We start from the raw sequence: 22,430 nt of genomic DNA on the forward strand, positions 1-22,430 counted from the left end.
GCTAGCAAAGATGCTGCCAGCTTTTAATGATGAGGCCGGGCAGATCCCCTGCTAGCTGTCCCTTTGGAGTGGCGATTAAGAACATACTGTTATTGTTAAGGCAGAGAGATAAATCCCTGCACCGTTTCTGATGTGATCAGCCGGGGCTTCTCCCTACAATTTGTGATCCTATTGTGGACGGTGTTTGCCCTGGGCAAGGAGAGTCTGGGAACCACTTATGAACCATCCTTTGGTCATTAGCCTCCTCATTAGGGGAGAACAATGTGGGAGAAAAAAGATAATTGAAGGGAGCAGCAGGCTGATCGTGCACTCAGGACTGTACCAGGGCTGCCTCAATGCTTAGTTTGTTTATAATTCCCAATTAATTTTAAATGCGTGGTTTCGGGATGCTCTTAATACCCACAATCGCAACCCCGGAGAACACGGTGTTCAGGTCTGTGCTTGACAGGAGGACAACGGAGCATCCTCCAAGGCCTTGCCGGGAGGGTATTAGGTTATTTTTTGGGGGTCACCCAGACCTTGCTGTCAGCTAGGTGTAGCCCCATCGTGGACTCAACCTGTCGACGCGGCATTTGGAGGGACTGCAGGCAGGCGGACGGGCCCCCAGCAGCCGGGGGAGGGTGAGGGTGGTGGGTTGCAGCAGGTCCCGCTCCCTCATTTCACATCTGGCTGAGATATGAGGTCAGATGTGACACCGAGGGGTGTGACACCGAGGAACAGCCCCGCTTGGACCGGAGACAACATCTCCCTACCGAAAGGCCGGGGCAGAAACCAGCCCTGCGGAGCCACATTGCAGTGTGGGCTTAATTCAGATCTTGCTTGGAAATACCAGCCTGGGTGATGAATCACAGGAAAGCCCTGAGGCTATGGAGGGAGAGGTGCTTTGCCCCACAAGCTCGGCAACGGAGTGATAAGAGGAGCAGGTCCTGTCCCCATCCCCAGGGACACCCTGGACTGGCTGGGTGCAGGGCTCCGTGCCCTGGGGAGGAGGGGGAAGAGCCGCAATTCCTCAGGATGCTTGATATTATCAAGTGCTAATGAGACCTGTGTGGGGTTGAGGTGCTTTGCAGGCCATTATCCCAAATTAACCTGACAATACAGCCGGGGCCAGTGTCTGAAGGGCGGCTGGGGTGTGTATTGGCTGTCTGGGGCTGGGGGGAGAGAAGGATGCTGCCCTCTGCCCGCAACCCTGAGCAGAAAGCCTCGCATTTTGAAAGGTTAGTCTTCCATTGCATGAGCACGTTGACTAGGGTCCCCGAGAGTTTTGCCAAGCAAGAGATCGAACAAGGTGACAGGGATGGAGAGGACAGGGGCTGTCTCCTCTGCGGTATGGTGTTTGGGATATCATTCTTGGAGGAAACTCATATAATCCCAAGTCCTTGTGTCCATTCCACACTACTGCTTGCATGGTGCTTTCATCAGCGCTCGGGTGGTGGGTCAAACTGGGAAGTGCTCCACTGAAAAGTAACCGTCATCTCAGATGAAGCATTCCCCTGGAGCTGAGGGCCGTGCCTCTGCGGGACTCTCGCAGGGGAATGTACGGGGCTGGCCATGCTCCTGCCACCTGCAGCCGTGGCTCCCATTGCTGCGTAATGCCCTCAAAGTGCAGACAGTGTTGTGCCTGTCTTCCTGTCCTCACCCCAGTTTGTATATCTTAACGGGACCTTGCAAGGTGCCAAGAACCCAGAAGGCAAAGTGACTTGTGGCTGGATCTTGTTGCAAACAGGAGAGATGGGGTTTGCCAAGAGCAATCGACATTACCACCTTGTTGTGGAGCTCTCTGCAGCTCCCCAGCACCTCGTTGAAGGTGACAAAGCCAAGGCAGGACAGCACCCCAGCACCCAGCACTGCTGGGTGCTCCTGGAACAAAGAGTATGCACAGTAATGATTGTTAGCCTGACTAATTTCTCTTTTCTAGACTTTATGATGAGGGAACGAACACACACCAGTTATTCTCTGGGAAGAAACCCCATACTCCTCTTTTTGCAGTGAAGATGAAGCCCTGTTCCCCTCTCCCCATGGGATTCAGTGGGATTTGGCTTGGGAAGAGAAAAATCACGAGCTCCAGGAGCCATGTGATTTGGGAATGTTCTCCATTGCCTTTTTATTATCGAATTTTGGATTATTATTTATTATTATTATGGATTATCACAGGAGAAATGGCTTCAAAAATCTGACACAAAGCTAAAAGCTAAAGTTGGTGTTCAGCACCCCATTTTTAAGCCAATTTGGGGTTTTTAAGAGTAACAGGCATGAGCTTATGGTTTCAGACTCCTTAGGTTGGTTGTGCTGGGCTAGTTATCCTAATGAGTGCAAGCGCACGCCTGTCTAATCAGCAACAGGAACCCTGGGATCCATTTTCTCCCTAATAGGATACGATAGAAAGGATGCTCTCGGTCAAGAAGATGTTTTCCCACTTGCAGAAGGACTCACGCCCCGGATTACAGATGCACAAAATCCCCATCACGTTTTCACGTGTGCTTGCTGTGGGTTTGGGGAAATTTCCGCCACTTCTTTCGCCCCCTGGGATGGTTTTGCGGCTTGGAGAGGGATGGAAATGGAGCCAGGCTCTCCCCACCGACAGGGGCGAGGTGTGAAATTTCTCATGGGCAAACAAGTGAGAGCTGCGGGGTGCCCAGAAGAAGGGGGACAGAAAAGATGAAGGGGGGGAGAGCGGAGGAAGAGGGAAAGCAGCAGCCAGAGAGAGACAAAAATCCCCAAAGCAGCAACCTGGTTTGAAGAGTGGGGCGTTTTCTATGAGGGGATTGTAAAATGCACTCTCTCTTTCCCCTTTGCAGGGGGGAATAAGGGCCCCCACTCTATCTGATAGTCATTAGCATCAATTAGCCCCGTTTGAAGTAGGCAACATCTTTGTCTCTTTGCAAAAAAAGAAATAAAAAAACCTTTCAGGGAGCCCATAATAACATCTGGAGCAAGGAGAGGCTGAGCTCAAGTTCCCCACTTTCATCTCTTGTCGAGGTACTTGGAATGTTAATGCAGCCTCATTCTTTAATGGAGTTATCAGGAAATGCTTTTCACCCCCTTCCCTTTGCTCAGGGGGGATGTTTACAAAGGGCTGGGGGCTTTTTTTTGTTGTTGTTTTGTTGTCGGGATTATTTTTTTTTTACCCCCCTAAGAAACTCCCCCTCCCCTTTTCATTTTCTGCGTACTTGAAAAACAAAACTGGAATAAAATTAAAAAAAACCCAAACACCACCACCACCAAACTGTTATCACCAAAAAAAAAAGAGGATGAGGGTCCATCTTTTCACCTCCCCTGCCCAGCTCCTGCAAAAGCCCCCTTTACTGGAGCAGATGGGGTGGGGATGGAGCCGGTGGTTCAACCTCATGTGGGCAGGGGGAGGCGAGAGGGGTGCCCCAAGCCCCCGCTCTGCCTGGCTGCTGGGTGCTATATTTCCCAAGTCATTACCAGCGAGTGAAAATTTCCAGCTTTTGAGCCGAAATGCATTAGCTGAGCACACACTACTAATGGGAAACAGGATGCTTCATTAGGCAGCGAATCCGGCCAAGCGGGAGAAGCCGAAGGGAAAAGTGAGTCGGTGCTTTTGGTGGTTGCCCGTCCCTCCAGCTCACTGTCCATCCATCCGTCTGTCCATCCTTCCCACCAGCAGCATCTCACTGTAACCCCCTGCTCTGCCGATGGCTGGCCCATCCCAACAACTCCAATGTAAAACAGCTCCCTTTAAAACCGGAGCATCTCCAGCATCCCTTTCATGGGAATTACAGTGGCAGTCACGACTTATAAGGAGGAAAAATAATTAAGAGATCTATCAGGCTTTAATAAAACAAGTCAAAAACTTCTATAACGACACCCATATTTTAAGCCACACAACCTTTGTGCAAGCAAAGTCAGAAGCTGTGAATCTCTGTGAAATTTTTTTCTTGGTGGCATTTTTTTGGGGGGGAGAGGCTTCAGCACTTGCCCAGCTTTGAACGTGTGATTTCAATTAAGCACATAGTTACACGGCGGCAGGATTGGGGCTGGCTGTTTGGATAAGGAGCAATAAAGCAGCAGCTGTATTTATTCACTTATTTTGAAGCTGCTGTGGAAGACAGGATGCTAAACAGGAGAAAAAAAAAGTGTTTTAAAGGCAAACTTGAGGGACTCCTTTGTCTCCTGTGGGCATCCTCTTCCCTGAGGTTCCCGTAGACATCACCAGGGTGCTTCCTTGCGAGCAGGATAATCCTGCCCATGCATTCCCATGATTTCCATTTGCTTTGAAATGCTCAAAAATATAGAGGTGCTCATTTATAACGAGGTCTGTTTCTGCAGCTTGGGCAGTGAAAAGAAACTAAATGGCATGAATCCCTGATTTAAGGTGGGATTTACTGGATACGGACAGCTAGCCTGCGCACACAGAGACATTTAATGCTGGGTTATTAAGCTGTGGGGGATTTTTACTCTATGTTTATTAACCTGAAGACTCTGGTCTGGGGATTTCTCCATGTTTGCATACACCAGAGTGAATTTTCAATGCGAATTTTGTGCTTGCAGAGATTTGAGCAGGAACGTTTGTGTGTGCGCAGGGCTAAGAATCCCCGGCGCTGTGTTTGCTGAGCACACTCACATCTGGGCGAGGTGTCTGTGCCATCTGCAGCTCTCCATCGGACCACACGGCTGCGCTTGGCTCCGAGGGGGGATTGTCACATGGGGGGACAGCACCCAAACCAGGTGAAGAGTTAAATTTCCACAGCACAGTCACCTCTAAGCCTGTGCGAGATCCTGATGTGTTTTTTCCCATATCCCAGATATACATACACCTTCTGACACACCCAGGCAGGTACACACAGACACGTTCCCTTTGGCACGGCGGCAGGATGGGCTCCCACTGCCTGTCCTGGTGTATGTTCGTGCCCGTGGGCAGGGGTTAGAGGCTGGCCGACCTGAGGAACGTGGCCAGGGGGATGGTGCAGGTGTGCCTGTGGGGCCTGGGGGGGAAGGTGTGGGTGTCAGGGGGGGGTTGGGTGTCACTAGGGGAAGGTGCAGGTGTTGGTGGGGAGCTGTAGGTGTCCATGTGGGTGTCCATGGAGGAAGGTGAGGTTGTCAGCAAAGTTGTGGAGGGGAAGGTATAGTTGGCCATGTGTAAGGGAGGACGTGTCTGCAGCGGAAGGATCAAGTGTCCACGAGGGTGACTGTCTGGAGTGGGTGTTGGTGTGGGTGTCCATGGAGTAAGAGGTGTCCCTGGGGAAGGAGCAGGTGTCAGTGTGGGTGTCTGTGGGGAGGGTGTTTTTGAGTGTTGGTTTGGGTGTCCGTGGGGAAGGAGCGGTTGTCAGCGTGGGTGTCCATGGGGAAGGAGTGGGTGTCAGTACATCTATGGGGAAGGAACAAGTGTTAGTGTGGGGGTCCGTGGGGAAGAAGAGCAGGTGCCTGTGGGGGGAAGATGTGAGTGTGTGGGTGGGTGTTAGTGGAGGAGCCGGCGTGGAAGGACGGGTGTCCGGGGGGATGTCAATGGAGAAGAAGGGGTGTCGGTGGGGACAGGCCAGCGGGGATGGGGGCAGCCCCCCGCCGCCCCCCCGCCGCCGCTTTGCATAGGAGCGCGGCTCATCCCAGCCCACCGCGCCCTCCATATAAGCCGGCGGGGCCGGCGGCCGCCACACCGGCCCGGCCATGCTGCGCAGCCCGCCTCGCCCCCGGCCCGACCCGCCGCCCCCCAAGACCCCTTTCCACATCGAAGCGCTCCTCGCCCGGGAGCCGCCGCGCCGCGGCTCAGCCGCCGCCGTCTCCGCCGCCGCCGCGCCGCCCCCGCGCTTGGTGCCCGCGGCGGGACCGGGTCCCGGAGCGGGGCTGGAGCCGGGACCGGGGCCGCTGCCGGGCGGCTGGGGCTGGGGCTGGGGCTGGCGGTGGGGCTGCGCCGCGGCCGGGCGGGGCGGTGCAGGTGAGCGGGGTGTATGTGTGTGGGGTGTGTGTGTGTGTGTGTGTAGGTGTGTGTTGCGTGGGTGAGCGTGGGAGCGTGTCCGGCGGGCGGGCAGGGATGGTGGGTGTTGTGGAAGGGGCCGGAGTGCGGGCGTGGGGCTCAGGAGGCGGCGGGGTGCGGGGGAGCCTCCAGCCGGGGGCTTGGCTGGCATCACCCGCGCTGAAAAATAAGGGGGTTTGGGTCACCAAAAATTGCGTGCTTCCCCCCTCCCCCCCCCCCCCCCATCCGCAGTCGGCTGTAGTTTAATTTCCTGCAGCCTCTCGCCCAACCCCGAGGTGGAAGAGTTGGGCTGGGGCTGTGGGAAACGAAGGAAGGGGAGGGAAGAATTTCCTAATAATTATTTTTCCTCTTTGTAGTGATAATTAATATTAGCCATTTACCCTCAACATTAAATGACTGGGTCAAGTGATACTCTAATGACACGATCTACATCTTTCAGGCTTGACTGCAGTAGCAAGTTTCAGGTCAGGGACAGTCCCCTCCTGTCCACGTGTGCCCCCCACCTGCATTTTAAGGGCTGCTTTGCACACACTGGCATTTATTTCTCTTTCCGTGTACTGGAAAGGCACCACAATGCCCCTGTTTCCATCACGCCTGCGAAAACCTGCTGTAATTTCCCAAAGCCTCATCCCCGAAAGCAATTTCTCCACCGTGCCAGCACCCCTCTTCTCCCAAAGCTGCCCTCGTCTGTCAGTAAGTTTGCTCTCTCTGAGACCACTCGCGGAAATGTAAATGCTGAGTGTTGCAGCACCCGGCCCCAAAAACTGTTGGTATTTTTAGCGCAAAAGTACCTGAGGAAGAAGGTTTTTGTTATTCATCCATGGGTAAAATTTACACAGTGGTGATGGACGATATTGGCTAATCTATCCGGCTCTCTGTATCTTTGCTGGGGGGTACTGTAACATAACGTGAGCAAAACAAATAATTTGTTTTAATTAATTACCTCTATTCAGATTTTTTTTTTCTTGAAATTAAGTATCTTTTTAGCATTCAGAGCCTGATCTCATTGTTGCCCAGGCAAAACCTGCAGCCAAGCATATATTTTACTTTTAAAGAGGACTCTTGATTTAATCCTGATAGTGACACTAGTCAGATACCAAAAGTATTTGCTACTTTTGAATTTTTTTTTAACTACTTGGCATAACTATTTAATCTATTATATCTTTTATGAGCCAACATCTGCATAGCTGCATGTTAATCTACGTATTATATCAAACATACAGGTATGAAAATATAGTTAAACAATTTGCAAAGCTGTTTCCACCAAGTATTTCATGTTTCAAATTACACTTGCTATTATCCCAGTATTAAAATAGAAAAAAATGTGGCAGGTGAAATTATTTTAATGATGAAAATAGTTTTTAAGTGCAATTACAGCTGTTAAGCTGTCAGGTCTCCATCCCACAAATGCTTAAATGCATGCAGAACTTACACCCAATTAATGCAACGAAGTAGGTCAAGGTGTCCATTTGTGCCTGGAGAATATGACAACATCAGTCATTAAAGGAGAGACAAGTAGTGGGTGTGAATCGGTGTCATTATGTACAGTATTTCCATACAAGTTAAAGAAACTTGGCTTGTCACGATATTTCACACCAGTCCCAAGGTCCCTCGTGGCTGCTGTTGCTGTACCCTAGTGATACTGTGCAATGACTCCAGCTGAGGGGGACCTCTTTGGGCTGCTGAATCCAACCTCTTCGCAAAGCACGCTTTGCTTTCCACCCAGATAAGTCCCGGTGGCTGTACTAGTGGGTTCTTTCTTAAAATTAAGTGTGTGCCTGGGTGTTGGCAGGACACGAGCTGTGGTGCTATCAGAGATATCTTAGTGTTGACCTTATCAGGTTCCTAGTGCCTTCACAACTGTACTTTGATGCTTGGAGGTGTTCTCATAGCACCCAGTGGTCTCGCCTGTGCAGGCAGGTCCTGCTGCCTGGAGTCTTTCTGGGGCTCAGAACAGGAGCTGCGTCCCCAGTCCAGCAGTTTTTTGGTACTGAGCAAGATGGGATCGACTGTCCCTCCAGCGCTTCACATTCAGATGCACAAAGTCTACGCTAATGGTTCTGTGCATGTCATAATTCCAGAACCAGCAACTCGGACGCAGAGTTTTTTTGCCCCCTTTCCTCAGCTCTTGACTGTGGTCTCTCCACCCTGCAGTCCTCCTGCAAGTGAGATCTGGCCCATGTGAAGGTCCTTCAGGAGGACAGAGCTGGCTGGGATGAGCCCTGTGGCTCCTGAGGGATGGTCGGGTGTAGCTATCACACCCTCCTCATGTACATCGGTGTGGATGTGAATCAAAGTCTGTGCTGGGAGAATGAGGGCTTTAGAAACCAGAGACAGCTCTGCTCTTAGGCTGGTGCCGGCTAGTCCTGAGACAGTGCTGGTGTGGTATTGTATGTTAATTAGGTAATTATGGTTATCATCAGGCCACAACAAGATAGGAGACTGAGACCAAATCCACTCGTTAGTCCTGGTAATGCCTCTGCACAGGAGGAACTTTATCAGTTGAACCTACTGAGACCAAAGGACTAAGGTCCAGGATGAGGACCTGCATGAGGGCTGGTGACTTTTGCCTTCATCAGGCCAGTCTGCCAGCTTCAGCATCTTCTCCTGGACCTGACTACAGGTGCCAAGGGAAGGGTAAAAGCAACCAACATAGGGTAAACTCCTGCAACCTCAAGACATTTGTGATTAGGGGCTTCTTAAGACGGAGATGGGATTGTTGCGTTCAGCAGCTCTTGATGGACTTTATTCTGTTATAAAGATCCTATACAGATGGAGGTCAAACCCTGCTCACCTCATTGAGAGTTGACTTCTTTGGGTTTGGCTGCACATCCAGGACTGTCCTAGGTTGTATCTGTGGATAAGATCATAGAGTATGTTGGAAGGGACATCAAAAGATCATCTGGTCCTACCTTTCGTGGGAAAGGGAGCCTAGGTAAGATGATCTAGGTAGGGACATCCCTGCTTTTCTTTTTGGTGCTACTTTCTCCCAGCCCCCTTTAGAGCAAAGAGCAGCTGCATTTGGATTTCAGCTACAGCTGAAGCGAGCTGGGCTGGGCACTTCCAACAAGGCTGGAGGAATGGCCTCAGGCATGCAGATGCCACCAATCACTGCTTCTTTCTTGCAGGTCTGGAGTTGTCTCACTGTGTAGGGGCCAACTCGCTGGTCCCTGCTGTGCCTTGGAGGTCCAGGGGACCCTGCAAGATGAAGAGGGTCCGCACTGTCTTCAAACCAGAGCAGCTGGAGCGGCTGGAGCAAGAGTTCCTCAAGCAGCAGTACATGGTGGGCACAGAGCGAGTAGACCTGGCTGCAACTCTGCATCTCACAGAGACTCAGGTAAGAAATGGGGGAGCTGGGGATTGTGGCATAGATCCTGCGCTTGGGTCTGGTTTGTGGTGATTTGCCTGCTGTGAAGTGCAGTGGGAGGAGGACGAGATGCAAAGTGACCCATGGGACTCCCTGCTGCAAGATGACATTGAAGACGTGCCTGGAGGGATGCGAGATGGTTTATGAATAAGAGCACCCTTTTCTTAATCCCTGAAGTGGAACAAAAAGCATTTAGGAGTATGTTACGGTTTGAGGAACCCACAACAATTGATGTTTAGACAATTACTCTCCCACCCGATGATCCCTCCTCACCTGGGAAGGGAAATCGGAAAAAAAAAAGGAAACCTGAGGGTTGAAGTATAAACAGATTTAATAGAATAAGACTAAATAATTAACATGAATAACACGAAAGAACAAATATTGATCCTGATACCAGTATAAAACATACAAGGATTATACTCAGCCAATTCTATCAGTAGGAAGCTGTGCACACCCAGCAGTGGACAGCAAATGTTGGACACTGCGAGCACTACGGCTTTGGGAGGAAGGGAAGGGCTCAGAGGTCCAGCACCAGGTTCTCAGGATCGCAGACATCAAGGGAGAGAGAGAACTCTTCAGCGAACGTTCTAATTTATAGTGAATGTGATGTTCATGGTATGAAATAATCCTGTTGGCCAGCTTGGGTCAAGTGCCCGGGTCTCGCTCCTCCTCATCCCTGCACCTGGCTAGGCTCAAAAACACTGAGACCTTGAAACCCATGCACCATAGCTGGCTATGAAGTAAATATTTTCACAAATTCTGAAACTAGAGTCTTCTAAAAGTGCACTTTTCTCAAGCATTAGAAGATAAATTAGTCCTGGATTGCTCAAACAAGGACAGAGTACAAGCCTGCTTGCTTTAGAGTTCAAGCTGGATTGGATTAATGTATTTACATTGTTATGATCCTCTGGAGACAGTTCATGTTGTAAGTGTCCTTTTATAATATTGGATCTACATTTTTTTTCTACTCTTCCCAGTATGTTTCTGCCCCTCCCACTGCAAGCTGCTTATTTACTGTGGAAAGGAGGAGCCACGTGATCTTCCATGGTGGGATCCAAATTCAGCTGGGGAAAAGGGAGAGCAAAGCAAGGGGTGGTTCTGGGGGGTCAGGGTGGGAGTGGACAGCACAGGGAGCAGGGGCAGGGCGTGGATGGGTGCCTCATGGTGCTGTCTGGCAGCCGTGGCCCCAGGGATGGGTTCAGTTGCTTATGGGAGTGAGGGGAGGCGCATCCTGCACTCCCCCGGCCAGAGCCTCTGTGCAGCTGCGTCCCATTCTTCCTTGGTCCTTTCTCCCAGCACCACTCTGCCCACTGTAGTGTCACCTCCTCCTGCTTGTGTGCACTGTGCCCCGGGCAGAGAAGGGGTATGTCCCCCCTCTTTAAGGAATTCTGCTTTTTGGGGACATCTTCCTCGGAAGCATGTGGCAACTGCCACCATTGGAAAGGGGCGCCTGGAGACCTTAGATTAAGCTGTTGTGCCATTTTCCTGCTAGGTGAAAGTCTGGTTCCAGAACCGGCGGATCAAATGGAGGAAGCAGAGCATGGAGCAGAAGGCGGCAAAGCTGTCACAGTTTGGGGTGATACAGCCTGCCACCACGGACTCGACAGACATCAAGGACCACGAGGAGGACACTGTGGACATTGAGCTTTGAACAGCTGATGAGATTCAGCTGCCACTTGTTTTTTAAGCCGTGTCTGCTTGATGGAGATGGAGATACTGGGGATGCAGGCATGTCTCTGCTTCTTTGGTCCCAGTGAGACATTACGCTCTCGATCTGAGTTGAAGCTAATCGAAGCTACAGGACAAACTGCATCTGGCTGGGAGGATCCCCCCAAATATTGTTTGGCTGCTGTTCAGTAGCCATGTGCCATAATTCCTGGGGCTTCACAACCAGTCCGGTTGTCCTTGACGGTGCCATGGCTGTGGCAATGCATGTGATCTCCTGTTTGCTCTTCAAGCACCAGGACACACAAACAATTTCCAGCAGAGAGGCTGGGGTGACAATCAGACAGTGTCTCTGATGGCTGTGAGCATACGGGCATGTTAACACAGGGTCATTTACATTGTGTTTGGCTTTGTGCTCCTAGGAGGGAGACCTTGCTGGGAGGAGAATCCACCCTGCTTGTTTTTCCTGGTCAACTTGACTGCCACTTTTAATGCTTAGATCACAACCAAAACAACAACAAAAAAAGAAAATTGGAAAGCCCTTTGCTCCCAGCCGCAGACTATCATTACTCTTGCAGTAAGATGAACAGGGTCTGATCCTGCCCCTGGAACACAAGTGCCTCCTCTTGTCCTGTGCCTTGGTGTGTTTGCACCTTTATTTTGGCTTCCCAAACCTGGAGGGCAGAACCCGGTGGGTCTCTCTGCTTTCTGGCATTGCCTTACTTTGCCAAAGTGTGCGTATGCTGTTGCAGCAGGGAATGAGGCACTTGGGCTGGCTGAGGTGTGGGGATCAGGGCTGTTATAAAAAGGCAGCTTTCCAACACCTCTGGTGCTTCAGACGACCCCCTGCCCCTCGTCCAGATGTGCAGATTCTGGCCCAGGCAGCAGTTGCTGTGTTCTCTCCTCATTATACATCCAGGTGCCACAGGAAACGGCACCTGGCGTGTTCGGCGAGCACATTCTGTAACCACCCGTTGCTGTTCGCAGTTGCATTTCTGGTGGGTGGGAGGGCTTTGAGGGGTCAGGGCTAAGTAGTCAACGCTCCCTGTCTGTTTGTTAGCAGCTCAGTGCTCTTAGGCCAGGCTGTCAGCGCTCAGGCTATCACCTTGCCTTCCTAGGTCTGCCCAGGGTACCAGGCACCACGTCCCGTCAGCTCAGGATAATTTATTCTGTCTCCCTCTGACGCAGAACACTGTATATCACTTTACTCTTATATTGTTATTTATAGAAATAACTCCCCCCCCCCCCCCTTAATAAATGTAACTTATTTATTTGCTTTGTTTCTTAATAAAGATCTAGTGTATTTTAAAAAGAGAGTGGAACTGGCTGGGGGGAGGCAGGGTTGGCCAGCTCCTTGGCTTCTGAGTGGGCAGTGATGCCTCAATGGCATCTTGCCCCACAGCTGCCAGGGATGGGTGACTGATCCTTTTTGTTGTGTTTCTGAGAAAATTGAGTAAAAAGAAAAGACAAGAAATGCACCTTTTCCTCCTCCTGTTAAGACCCATGCTGTGAAAAAGTAATAGCTGCTTTCTAAGACCAGAAGTCATGAAAGGGTGATTTCTTGAAAGGGTGATTTCTTCTTGCATGTTTTCATTCCTGACATGTGAATACAAACATGAAAGCAGGTTTTTTTTTTCCCCCACACTCATGTGTTTGCTGATAAACCTGTGCACTCATCTCAAGCTTGAACATTTGGAATGGAGCAAGAACCACTTTTAAACAGAACAGCTGAAAACCCGTAAGTGTCAGAAAAGAAACACATTTTCAACTACTCTCTTTAATTTTCAACTGAAATTATTCACAAAAAAAACCCCAAAAAAACAAACCAAAACCCAAGATATTTTCATCTTTCCCAAAAGTTTGATTTTTTTTCTTAATAAAGGTTTTTTTTTAAATTGATTGATGACCCCATATCATGGGTGAAAGTAGATAACACGAGTTATTATCTCCAGGCCAGTTCCTGCAGAGATAGAACTACATTTCTAGTAAAAAACTATAACATGTACATGGGGAGTGCTCAGGGTCGGGCTGTTCCTCCTGGAGAACAGGGACCTCTGCTGCAGTTGGATATGGCCAAACCTTCCGTGCAGCCCCTGCTCTTCTGGGCTGATGCTTCAGCAAGCTGAAGTCCAGAAGAAGGTTCCTTGCGCTCTGCAAATGCAGAAAGCAAAAGCAATCTCGGCCTGGCTTCGCAAATAGGTGCAATTAATGTTGTGAGCACCAGGGCTCGTTCAGAGGCACGAAGGACACTTCTGGCCATCCATCAAGTGGATGCTCTATGTGTGGAACGCCCCACCACTGAGCACCAAAACCTCAGACAGACAGGGCACATAATGCTGTTATTACAATAATGGCTAGTCTTCCTTACTATTAGTATGAAGACGTAATTGAAATAGGAGTTATAAGGTAGCATTGCTCCACCCAAGTCTAGGTCCTTGTAGGCCCCTGGGACAGGCTTTGCGTGGCAGAGCAGTGCCCTGCGCAGCCCGCTGCTGGGTTCACTGGGCCCAGACTCCAATATACAGATGCAGAAGGTGTCCCCCTGGCAGTCTGTCCGTCCCTTGTTGCTGGCGGGGTGGCAGGGCAGGTGTCCCATTCTGTGGCCATGCTGCCGCATGGGCTGCTGGCCTGGGCACAGAGGCAGCATGGATGCGGGGTTACCACCCAGCAGCGTGTCCCTGTCACGAGCCGACAGTGACATCTAGTGACTCCAAAACACCCCCAAAACGCCCCGAATATGAAATCGTCCTGTATTCCCAAACCCGTGTCAGCCGCCTGACTGACGAAGTGTGGAACCGAGTCTGAACGTGCGCTGGTGGCGCAGGTGTGAATTAGTAAATACAACTAAACCCGCGTTTTCATGGATTTTAGGCGTTTGCAGACAGCCTGGCAGGAGGTAGCGAGGGCTCAGGGGGCACGTTAGTGTGTTTTGAATTTTTTTTAGGGGGAAAGCCGGGCCAGTTTTGGGTATGCAGGGGCAGTTGGCAATGCCTCCTCACCCTGTGTGGGGGTACCTTGCGTTCCCGCCTGACAGGAACGTGAAAGCTATTCCTCCCCCGGCTGTACGGTTATAAAATAGTAATAATTAATAGGGGAGAGGCAGCAAGACTCCTATCTGATTTTGAGGTGGCTGTGGAACCACCCCAGCCCCGTTTCGGGGCTTTTTGGCGGTGTTTTTGGAAGGTGGCGGTGGGCTGAGGGGAGGGCTAAGATGGCGGCGCGCCCCCGCTCGCCCCGGAGCTGAGGCCGGAGGCGGAGGGGGAGTGGGAGTGATGGCGGGCGCGGACCCCGCAGCGGGGGGAGCCGGCAGCCATCTTCGTGCGGGGTGGCGGGTGAGGAGGGCGGAGGAGGAGGAGGAGGAGGAGGAGGAGGAGGAGGAGGAGGAGGAAGAGGAAGAGGCGCTGCCCGCCCCCGGCGGATCAGAGCGGGGAAGTCGCCGCCCGAAGATGGCCGCCGCGGCGGGGGACGTGTGCGGCGCCGTGGCGGGGAGTCGCGCCGCGGCGGGGGCCGTGGCGGGGGCCGGGGCCGGGGTCGCGGTCGCGGCGGAGGCGCGGTTCATCAGCAGCACCAAGGTGAGCCCGGCGGTCCCGGCCGGTCCCCCTGCCGCGGCAGAGCCAATGTTTTTTGGGGGGGGAAAGGGGGTAAAAACCCGGGAGCGTCCCCTCAGGCTGGGCGGGGGGGTGGTGGTGTTACCCTCAGCCCCTCGGTGGGTTTCGGCTTTGGGTGCATGCCCTGACCCACGCCTGTCCCTTGGCAGGGGAAAGGCTTGTTTGCCACCAAGAACATCCGCAAAGGGGAAACCGTCTTTGTGGAGAGGCCGGTGGTGTCGTCCCAGTTCCTCTGGAACGCCCTGTACAACTACCGAGGTGAGTGGCCGGTGGTGGTGGTGGCATGTCCCTGTCACTTGCCCCGGAGAGGTGACCGCCGGGTCCCGAAGGAGCTGCCCGGTTTTCAAGGAAAGGGCTTGGGTTTGTCTTTGCACCGCCAGGAAGGCAGTCCTGCTGCCATTTCTGCCTCTGTGGCAAACGAAACTGTTGACAAGTTGGAAACACGGGTGTCGTTGGAGGGATGGTGACTTCCATCAACCCTGGAGGAAGGCACCACATGCCACCAGCGGGCACCATCTGTGTGGGAACCCCAGTTTTTTAGTGGCGTGGGTGCTAATCCAAATCAGACCACCACAAAGTACAGCCCACGAAGGTACCAGTGTTTCCTGGAGGCACCAGAACAAAAAAGGAGGGTTGTAAGAGCAGGATTTTAAACTTTTTTGTCCTTCCTAGACTCTGCTGCCTGCTGAGCTCCATCATGGGTCAGCAACATGGGGATGCTTGCCATTGTATAGCCCTTAAACGCTTCCCAGTGTTACAGGGCAGTAAATGAGGGCTGAGGGGTTTAAATTGTAGCAGAAATGGTCTTTCCTATGGAGGGAGCGGTGAGAGACTGGTGGCTCCCGCTTGGAGATCGTGTTGGTATCAGTCATGCTATCTTGCCCTGGGCCCTGGCCCCTTTTCTCACTGTGGTGTCTGTCCATCTTGTCTCCCCACAGCCTGTGATCACTGCCTGCGGGCTCTGGAGACAGCAGAGGAGAACGCCCAGCGGCTGCTGGGGAAGAGCTCGCTGGTGCTGCCTCACCCAGAGCAGTGCAGCATCCGGAAAGACCTGCACCAGCAGTGTCCCCGGTGCCAGGTATGGGACTGCTGGGAGGGACTGTGGTCTTGTTGGGGTGGCTGACTCCTTTACAGCATCTAGCCAGGCACTTGTGCTGCCCCAAGTTGTGTGTCTGCCCTTACCTTCTGCATTGTGATGGCTAAAGAGATGGGGCTCAGATAGTCAGGGAGGGGGCACAGCTAGGCCTAGGACCCCCTTTTCCTGCTGCCATAGCCAATGCTGGGTGCTGTGCCCCTTGCTCTAGGTGACGTACTGCAGCGCTGAATGCAAGCAGGCCGCTTTGGAGCAGTACCACCAGGTCCTCTGCCTTGGCCCGTCCCGTGATGACCCCACGCACCCCCTCAACAAGCTGCAGGAGGCATGGAGGTAGGGGACTGGACTGCCTGATGCTCCACGGGCAGAGGAAGTGGCTCTTCTGGGCTGGGTGACACTGCCTGGGACCAGGGCTGTGGACCGTCCTTGCTTTGCATCCCTGCATGGGGTGGCTGGAGGGTGGTGGTGGCTTTGGGGCACTGCTCAGCTCTACCTGCTCATTGGGCAGTAGGTGAATTTGTTTTGGGAGCACAAAGGTTTGGACACATGGCTGAGCAGTTCTTATTTTTCTCCCAGTAAAGAGCTACAAAGCACTGAGCTGCGCATTGCTCACTCCTGCAGTTTTATAGTGCTCCTGCAGATCTCCAGCCTCTGGGAGATCCTCCTTGTAGCACCCTTGCGGATACATAAATTGCTGTCCCTGCTTGCAGATGACAAATGGGCACAGAGGGTAGAAACGACATCCCTGACCCAAAGCTTGTCACAAACCCTAGCTGTTGCTGCAGTCCTGGGCTTTCTATGGGACCCAGGCTGTAGTTTAGCAGGATGGTAGGGCATTATTTGTATGCTCAGAGCAGGCAGGTGGGTGGAGGCTTCTCACCCTGAGTGGTGCTGGATCATCATGCAGCGATGCTGCACTGGCCACTTTGGTGTGATGGATGGGTATGAGCCTGACCACATGGATGACAGCTTCTTCTGCCTCTCTCCAGCTTTTTATTTCCATACCAGCACTGATCTGTTCATCTTTTTTCCCTTCCCCTTCCCTTCCCCTTCCCTTCCCCTTCCCTTCCCCTTCCCTTCCCCTAGGAACATGCATTATCCACCAGAGACTTCCAGCATCATGTTGATGGCCCGGATGGTCGCCACTGTCAAACAGGTACATCTGCAGTTTGAGCCACTGCTGTCAGGGTGTGGTTTTCTCATCCCGTTGTGGCCGTTATTCCCAAGGATTGAGCTATTCTCTGGCAACTGGTGGGGTTCTTGAATAGATTTCAACATCTAGTGGTCCCTGGTCATGGAGACAGCAGGCAGCAAAGGAGGTTTCTATGTCCTGAGCCAAGCAGGTCTTTTTTTCTGTACCAAAATAGTGAGTCAGAATGGAATCTTTCCTTTGGCTCTGTTTCTTTGGCTTGGGTTTCTCAGTGTTTATTCTGACAATAAACCATGCAGCTGCTTCTGGTTGTTCTTGATAGCAGGCTGATACCTCTGAACTCAGCGGGGCTTGTCTTCTCATCCCTCTCTCCTGGCTGGGGGGGAAGTGGTGTTGATGCAATGCCTTTACTTGATTCCTTTTCCAGGCTAAAGACAAGGAGTGGTGGATCAAGGCCTTCTCCCAGTTCTGCAGTAAGACAGCAAACGAAGAAGAGGAGATTGTGCACAAGCTACTGGGAGACAAATTTAAGGTAAGACCCTGGCAGCTCTTGGATGTGTTGAATCCCCGAGCCTGCCCTCTCCCTGCCTGTGTCTGAGCCCACAGGTGCAGAGGCCCTGTTACAGCTGGCATGGGAGACACTGGAAATCCCAGGCTCAAAGTGGGGACATAAAGCCCCCATTAGGGGCTGGCTGACCTGAGAGAGGAAATGTGTTGCTTAGAGGGCTTTGGGCTTGTGGTGCTTTCGTGGGACTTGCTGCTTGTTCCTGTGGTGGAGATGCTTCTGCTGGGGGGTGGGACGGGGTGATATTTAGCTGCTGAGTAGGTGGCTTTTGATGCTAAAATGGGTGGGTTTCAATGCTCTAAGGGCAGCAGCCTCCAGCCTTGAAGAGCATGAGCAACCTGACTCCTGAGCCTTCTAGCCCATTCTGGGCTTGGCCATCAGTCTGTGTTTGACTCCCAGTTGCACCTCCCCACCCTGACGGTGTTGCCATGTCCTGCCAGGGCCAGCTGGAGCTGCTGCGGTTGCTCTTCACCGAAGCTCTTTACGACGAATATCTCAGCAGGGTGAGTTGAGTTGCCTCCCAAATAGCCCAGGAGCATGGCAGGACCCTCCAGTTGGCCAGGGCTTCCCCTGGGACTCTGCCCATTCCTTGCTTCCCCCAAAGCTCCCTGTGGGATTTGAGGCGCTTGCAGAGTGGGGTGCTGCCACAGGCTGGCCTGGGCTCAGCTGCTTTCTCATCTCCCTTCTGCAGTGGTTCACTCCAGAAGGCTTTCGATCCCTCTTTGCCCTCGTTGGGACCAATGGCCAAGGCATAGGAACAAGGTAACGGGGCTTTCTGGGTGCTCCTTGCAGAGCAGCAGAGATGTGGCATGGAGGGGATGTACAGTCTGTAAATCCATGCTGGCCTGGGTAATGGCTGTGTTCAGACGTAACAGAGGGGGATGGAGAGGCAAATTTAAAAGCAGTCCTTTGTCTTGGCTGTATGCAACCCTTGCGCATCCCTCTGCCAGACCTTGGCCTCTCAGAGCCACCAAGTTTAACCCTTAGAACCCCCTGTGAGGTCTCACAGTGTGCTGACAGCACTGTGGGACTGTAACAATGTCCCTCTGCTTCCCGACAGCTCTCTGAGCCAGTGGGTGCACGCTTGTGATGCGCTGGATCTCCCCATGCTGCAGCGAGAGGAGCTGGACGCCTTCATCGACCAGCTCTACAAGGACATTGAGAAGGGTGAGGCTTTGACGTGGGCAGCGTCAAGCAGTGCCGTTTGTGGGGGACTGCTGGAGATTCTTGCCAGCATTCAGGGACTAGGAGGCATTCCCACCGGGGACTGGGAGATCCCACTTCCCCTGGCCCATGTGAGCCATGCCTGCTGCCTTTGGCTCAATATGTGGATAGGGCAAGTGCAAGTTTGCGGGCAGCGCAACCTGTGGCGGGTTGGGGTGGGTGGAGGGCTTATCTGGAGGGATCCTGTGTAGAAAAGACCCATCTACACTAAGTGTTCAAAGACCTGTTTGTCGCTTTTTTGACTGATGCAGCTGTGTGAGTACAGGGACAGGCAAGGGAGCACGCACTTGAACTGGGGGTGCAAATCTTCATGTTCTGCATCCCCTCCCAGTGCGGAGGGAATGGTGCTTTGGAAACCACGCTCCAACACCCGGCTCCCAAAGCAACACTGGCTGGGTGCGTTCAGTATTGACAGACATCCCGTTGTGCTCACACTGATCTGTGCATGTGGAAGAGCCAGAACGGCCCATGCAGAGCTCTAACCCCTGTGTCTGTGCTGCAGAGTCAGGAGAGTTCCTCAACTGCGAGGGATCAGGTCTCTACGTGCTCCAGAGCTGCTGTAAGTACAAGGAGTGGAACTAAAACTAATAGTGAGGAGGGGGATGTCCTGGGCTAGACTGGCTCACCTCTTCCTAAAAGTCTGTGGAGAAAGGGGTTTACACTTCCTGTCCATGGAACGGGATGTGACGGGTGCTGCCCTGGGGCCTGGCTGCTCTTTTGGGGGCTCCTGACATCTCACCTAATCAGTCCTGGCTTGAATGGGCTTGGATGTGATATGGGCTCCAGGAGCCGTGTATGCAGTTAGCAAAGAGACCATCTCCATCCTTGTCTGAGCAAAACGGAGGTGAACAAACCGTTAAGGGAGGGAGCCTTTATTGGCTGGGCCATGGGGATGTAGGAGAGGATGTCCCAGCACCTGGAGCTGTGTTCTTTCACTCTTAAGCGTTAATGACAGAGTGGGAATGAGCGAGGCCTAGGGACTGGCTGCTGGGAGACTGAGAACTGGGGCCGAAGTACAGCCCTGTGCATCCTTCTTTCAGCACCTGGAGGCAGGGGATGGTGCTGTTCATCCTTGAGGTTGATCCATGACAGCTTGCCCTCTCTCAGTGATTTTTGGGGTCTGACGGAGAGTCCTGGCCCTGCACCCTGCTCCGCTGGACTCCCTAGTCCCTAGTATGAGTGTAGAGTGTCATGGTGGCGTCCCTGAGGTACATGGGGTGGGCACAGCATTGGTGCTGCTTTATCCTTAGCCAGGCCATGGCCCTCCCAGTTGGAGGCACTGGCTCCTGCGTGCCTGGGCCACACAGAAGGGCAGGCACAAGCCCTGTGGGCTCTGTGGGGTATCTGACCCTGCCTCTGCCTTCCCCTTCCTCTGGAGACACCTTCACAAATGCATCCCGTTTTCCCTGTAGGTAACCACAGCTGCATCCCCAATGCCGAGACATCCTTCCCGGAAAACAACTTTCTCCTGCATCTGACAGCTCTGGAGGACATTGAAGCAGGAGAGGTGAGACAGTGGGGCCGGGATGAACCTGGGGTGGCATTGCACCTTGGCAGAAGGGTTTCTTGCTACCAGGGTGCAGGCTGTGTTTTGTACATCCCCCACGGACCTCAGCCCTGTACCTCCTGCCTCTTGTATTGCCCTGGTAGAGGAATTCATGCCTTGTCCTGTGTAGGGACTGCTAGACCTCATGTTTCTGCCTGTCTGTTGGAGGGACCGGTACGATCTGTGCTGCTTTGGGTTCATGGGAAACAGCTCTCAGCCTGGTTTGTTTCTCTTTGCTCACAGGAAATCTGCATCAGTTATTTAGACTGCTGTCAGAGGGAGCGGAGCAGACACAGCCGCAACAAGATACTCAGGTAGGGGCTGCTTGGAGGGACCCTGGGGGACATGGCACCCCTTTGAACTCCCAACCACCCTGGGCTGTGTTTCCACCTTGGGGCCCTGTGAGTGCCCTGGTGTGTGGCTGTGTATGGGCTAGTGTGCCAACCAGTCTGCATGTGGTAGGGTGGGCATACAGCACTTGGTGCTTTTTGGGCTTCATCCATGCTGCCACGAGACCATGGACAACTTCTTGCTGAGTGAGGCTGGAGCTCCTTGCTCTCACTTCTCGTGGGTTGTAGCCCCAAGAACTGAGATTTGCTCCCCCCCACCCATGCTCCACTCTGCAGTTAGCTCCTGCAAACCCCTGCTGTCCTCACCCACCTTCCTTTTCCTTCTCTGCCCTTCAAGGGTAGGGGTTCCTGCTGATGGTCACCATCCCAATGTCCTGTCACCCCTGCAGGGCTGAGAAATCCCCTTTTCCATGCAGACTACCTCCGCCCCACCTGAGCCCAGCATGATCAAACATGCAAACTCTGCCAGGTTTAACATATTTAGCCCCTTCCTGGTTGTTTTGTCCCCGATCCCCTGGCCAGCAGCAGCATTGGGGTTGTCTCAGCACCATCACTCCTTCTTCCTTCCCTTCTTCCAGGGAGAACTACTTGTTTACCTGCTCCTGTCCCAAGTGCCTAGTGCAAGCCGACGATGCCGATGTGACGTCAGATGAAGAGGAGGAGGGCGAAGGGGAGACGGATGATGCTGAGCTGGAGGATGAGATGACTGACGTTTGATCCTGGCCCTGGGCAAGAGGAGAGGGAAGGGATAGGGGGGTCCTCTGAGAGGCAGCAGCTTTAATACTAGAAACAGGGTTGTGTTGTGGGGTCGGGTGGGAGGCCACGTGCCGGTGGTGGGTGCGAAGGTCTGGCGGAGTGGGGCAGTGGGGGAGCCGGAGGCAGGCCCTGCTCCCGCCTGTCCTTGTTGTGTGCTCTGTGTGTGTGTGTGTGTGTGTGTGTACGTATGTGTGTGTGTCAGGCTGTCCCTGTCCTCCCTGTGAGGACAGGCTGTGAGCTGGTGGCCTCCTGCCGTGTCCCAGTCCCCAGAGGGGCCGGCTGGTGCTTGCAGGGGAGGCTGGATCCGGCTAGCATCTGTGCTGGGGTAGGGGATGTCACAGTGGTCACCTTGTGGCTGCCACTGCGGCTGCTCCGCCGTGTCTGTGCCGGCCGTGGGTACGGAGGAGCATGTCCTTTCCTACCCTGCAGGGACAAGGGGAACGTGTGTGTGTGTGTGTGTGTGTGTGTATGTGTGTTTGTGCACGAGGGGTACTATTTAATGTCTATATTAGCACTATCTACACACTAAGGAGCTGGGGTCCTTATATATACTCCATTACATGCCTTGGCTCGGTGAGCAGCAAGGGGCAAAACAATTTTGCAGGTGGGACAGAGAGACCTTAGAGGGTGGTTCAGATGCCTGAGTCCAGTGGGGAGAGTGGGGCTGACCCTGGCAGACACCTCCCTCCAGCCTCAGCTGCATCCTTTACACGATACAAAGCCCCTTGCAGCGATTGCCGGGCTGTTCAGGGAGGGGGAATGGCCAGGCTGCTGCTAGCCCAGAGCTGACATGGGCTACGGTGTTGTGTAAGCACAGTCACCGTCCAAAACCCAAAAGATGTTTGGGGTTTTGCAGAGAGTGAACTGTCCTGCCGGGCTGTCCGGCTCCAGGCTGCTTCAGGAGCCACCATGGCCAGGGACACAGTGTGGTACTGTGTGCTTTCCCCACACTAAGCTTAATGGGCCCACCATGGAGACGTTACCAGCAGCTGAGCGTTGTCATCCATCGCATGCTGCCCACCAGCAATGTGACCGCACCACTGTCTGCGGTGTCCCCATCTAGACTACGTGGCCGGAGGGAGAAGATGGCTCCAAGCAATGGACAGGCAGCAGGTTGGGGATGTGCCTGGGGTATTGTCCTCCCCTCTTGCATTTTGGGGAGCTGTTTTCC

At 53.1% G+C, this 22,430-nt stretch overlaps 2 protein-coding genes across 2 annotated transcripts; both read left to right on the top strand.

Annotated features, from left to right (window-relative positions):
- Positions 1–9,071: 9,071 nt before the first annotated feature.
- Positions 9,072–10,953, top strand: LOC309671663 (homeobox protein not2-like; the record flags this gene model as incomplete). Its single annotated transcript, XM_082482947.1, has 2 exons — positions 9,072–9,272; positions 10,795–10,953. Exons 1-2 carry the CDS (start codon positions 9,141–9,143, stop codon positions 10,951–10,953), a joined length of 291 nt encoding a protein of 96 aa, XP_082339073.1. The 5' UTR covers positions 9,072–9,140.
- A 3,445-nt stretch (positions 10,954–14,398) lies between these two features.
- Positions 14,399–21,292, top strand: SMYD5 (SMYD family member 5). The gene is made up of 13 exons (XM_082482788.1): positions 14,399–14,539; positions 14,725–14,833; positions 15,514–15,653; positions 15,880–16,001; positions 16,755–16,824; positions 17,246–17,350; positions 17,824–17,886; positions 18,075–18,145; positions 18,444–18,550; positions 19,110–19,166; positions 20,020–20,114; positions 20,397–20,467; positions 21,082–21,292. Exons 1-13 carry the CDS (start codon positions 14,414–14,416, stop codon positions 21,218–21,220), a joined length of 1,275 nt encoding a protein of 424 aa, XP_082338914.1. The 5' UTR covers positions 14,399–14,413; the 3' UTR covers positions 21,221–21,292.
- Positions 21,293–22,430: the final 1,138 nt, after the last annotated feature.

The sequence above is a fragment of the Vanellus vanellus genome, assembly GCF_965231255.1.
Source record: "Vanellus vanellus genome assembly, chromosome: 4".
Classification (NCBI taxonomy): domain Eukaryota; kingdom Metazoa; phylum Chordata; class Aves; order Charadriiformes; family Charadriidae; genus Vanellus; species Vanellus vanellus.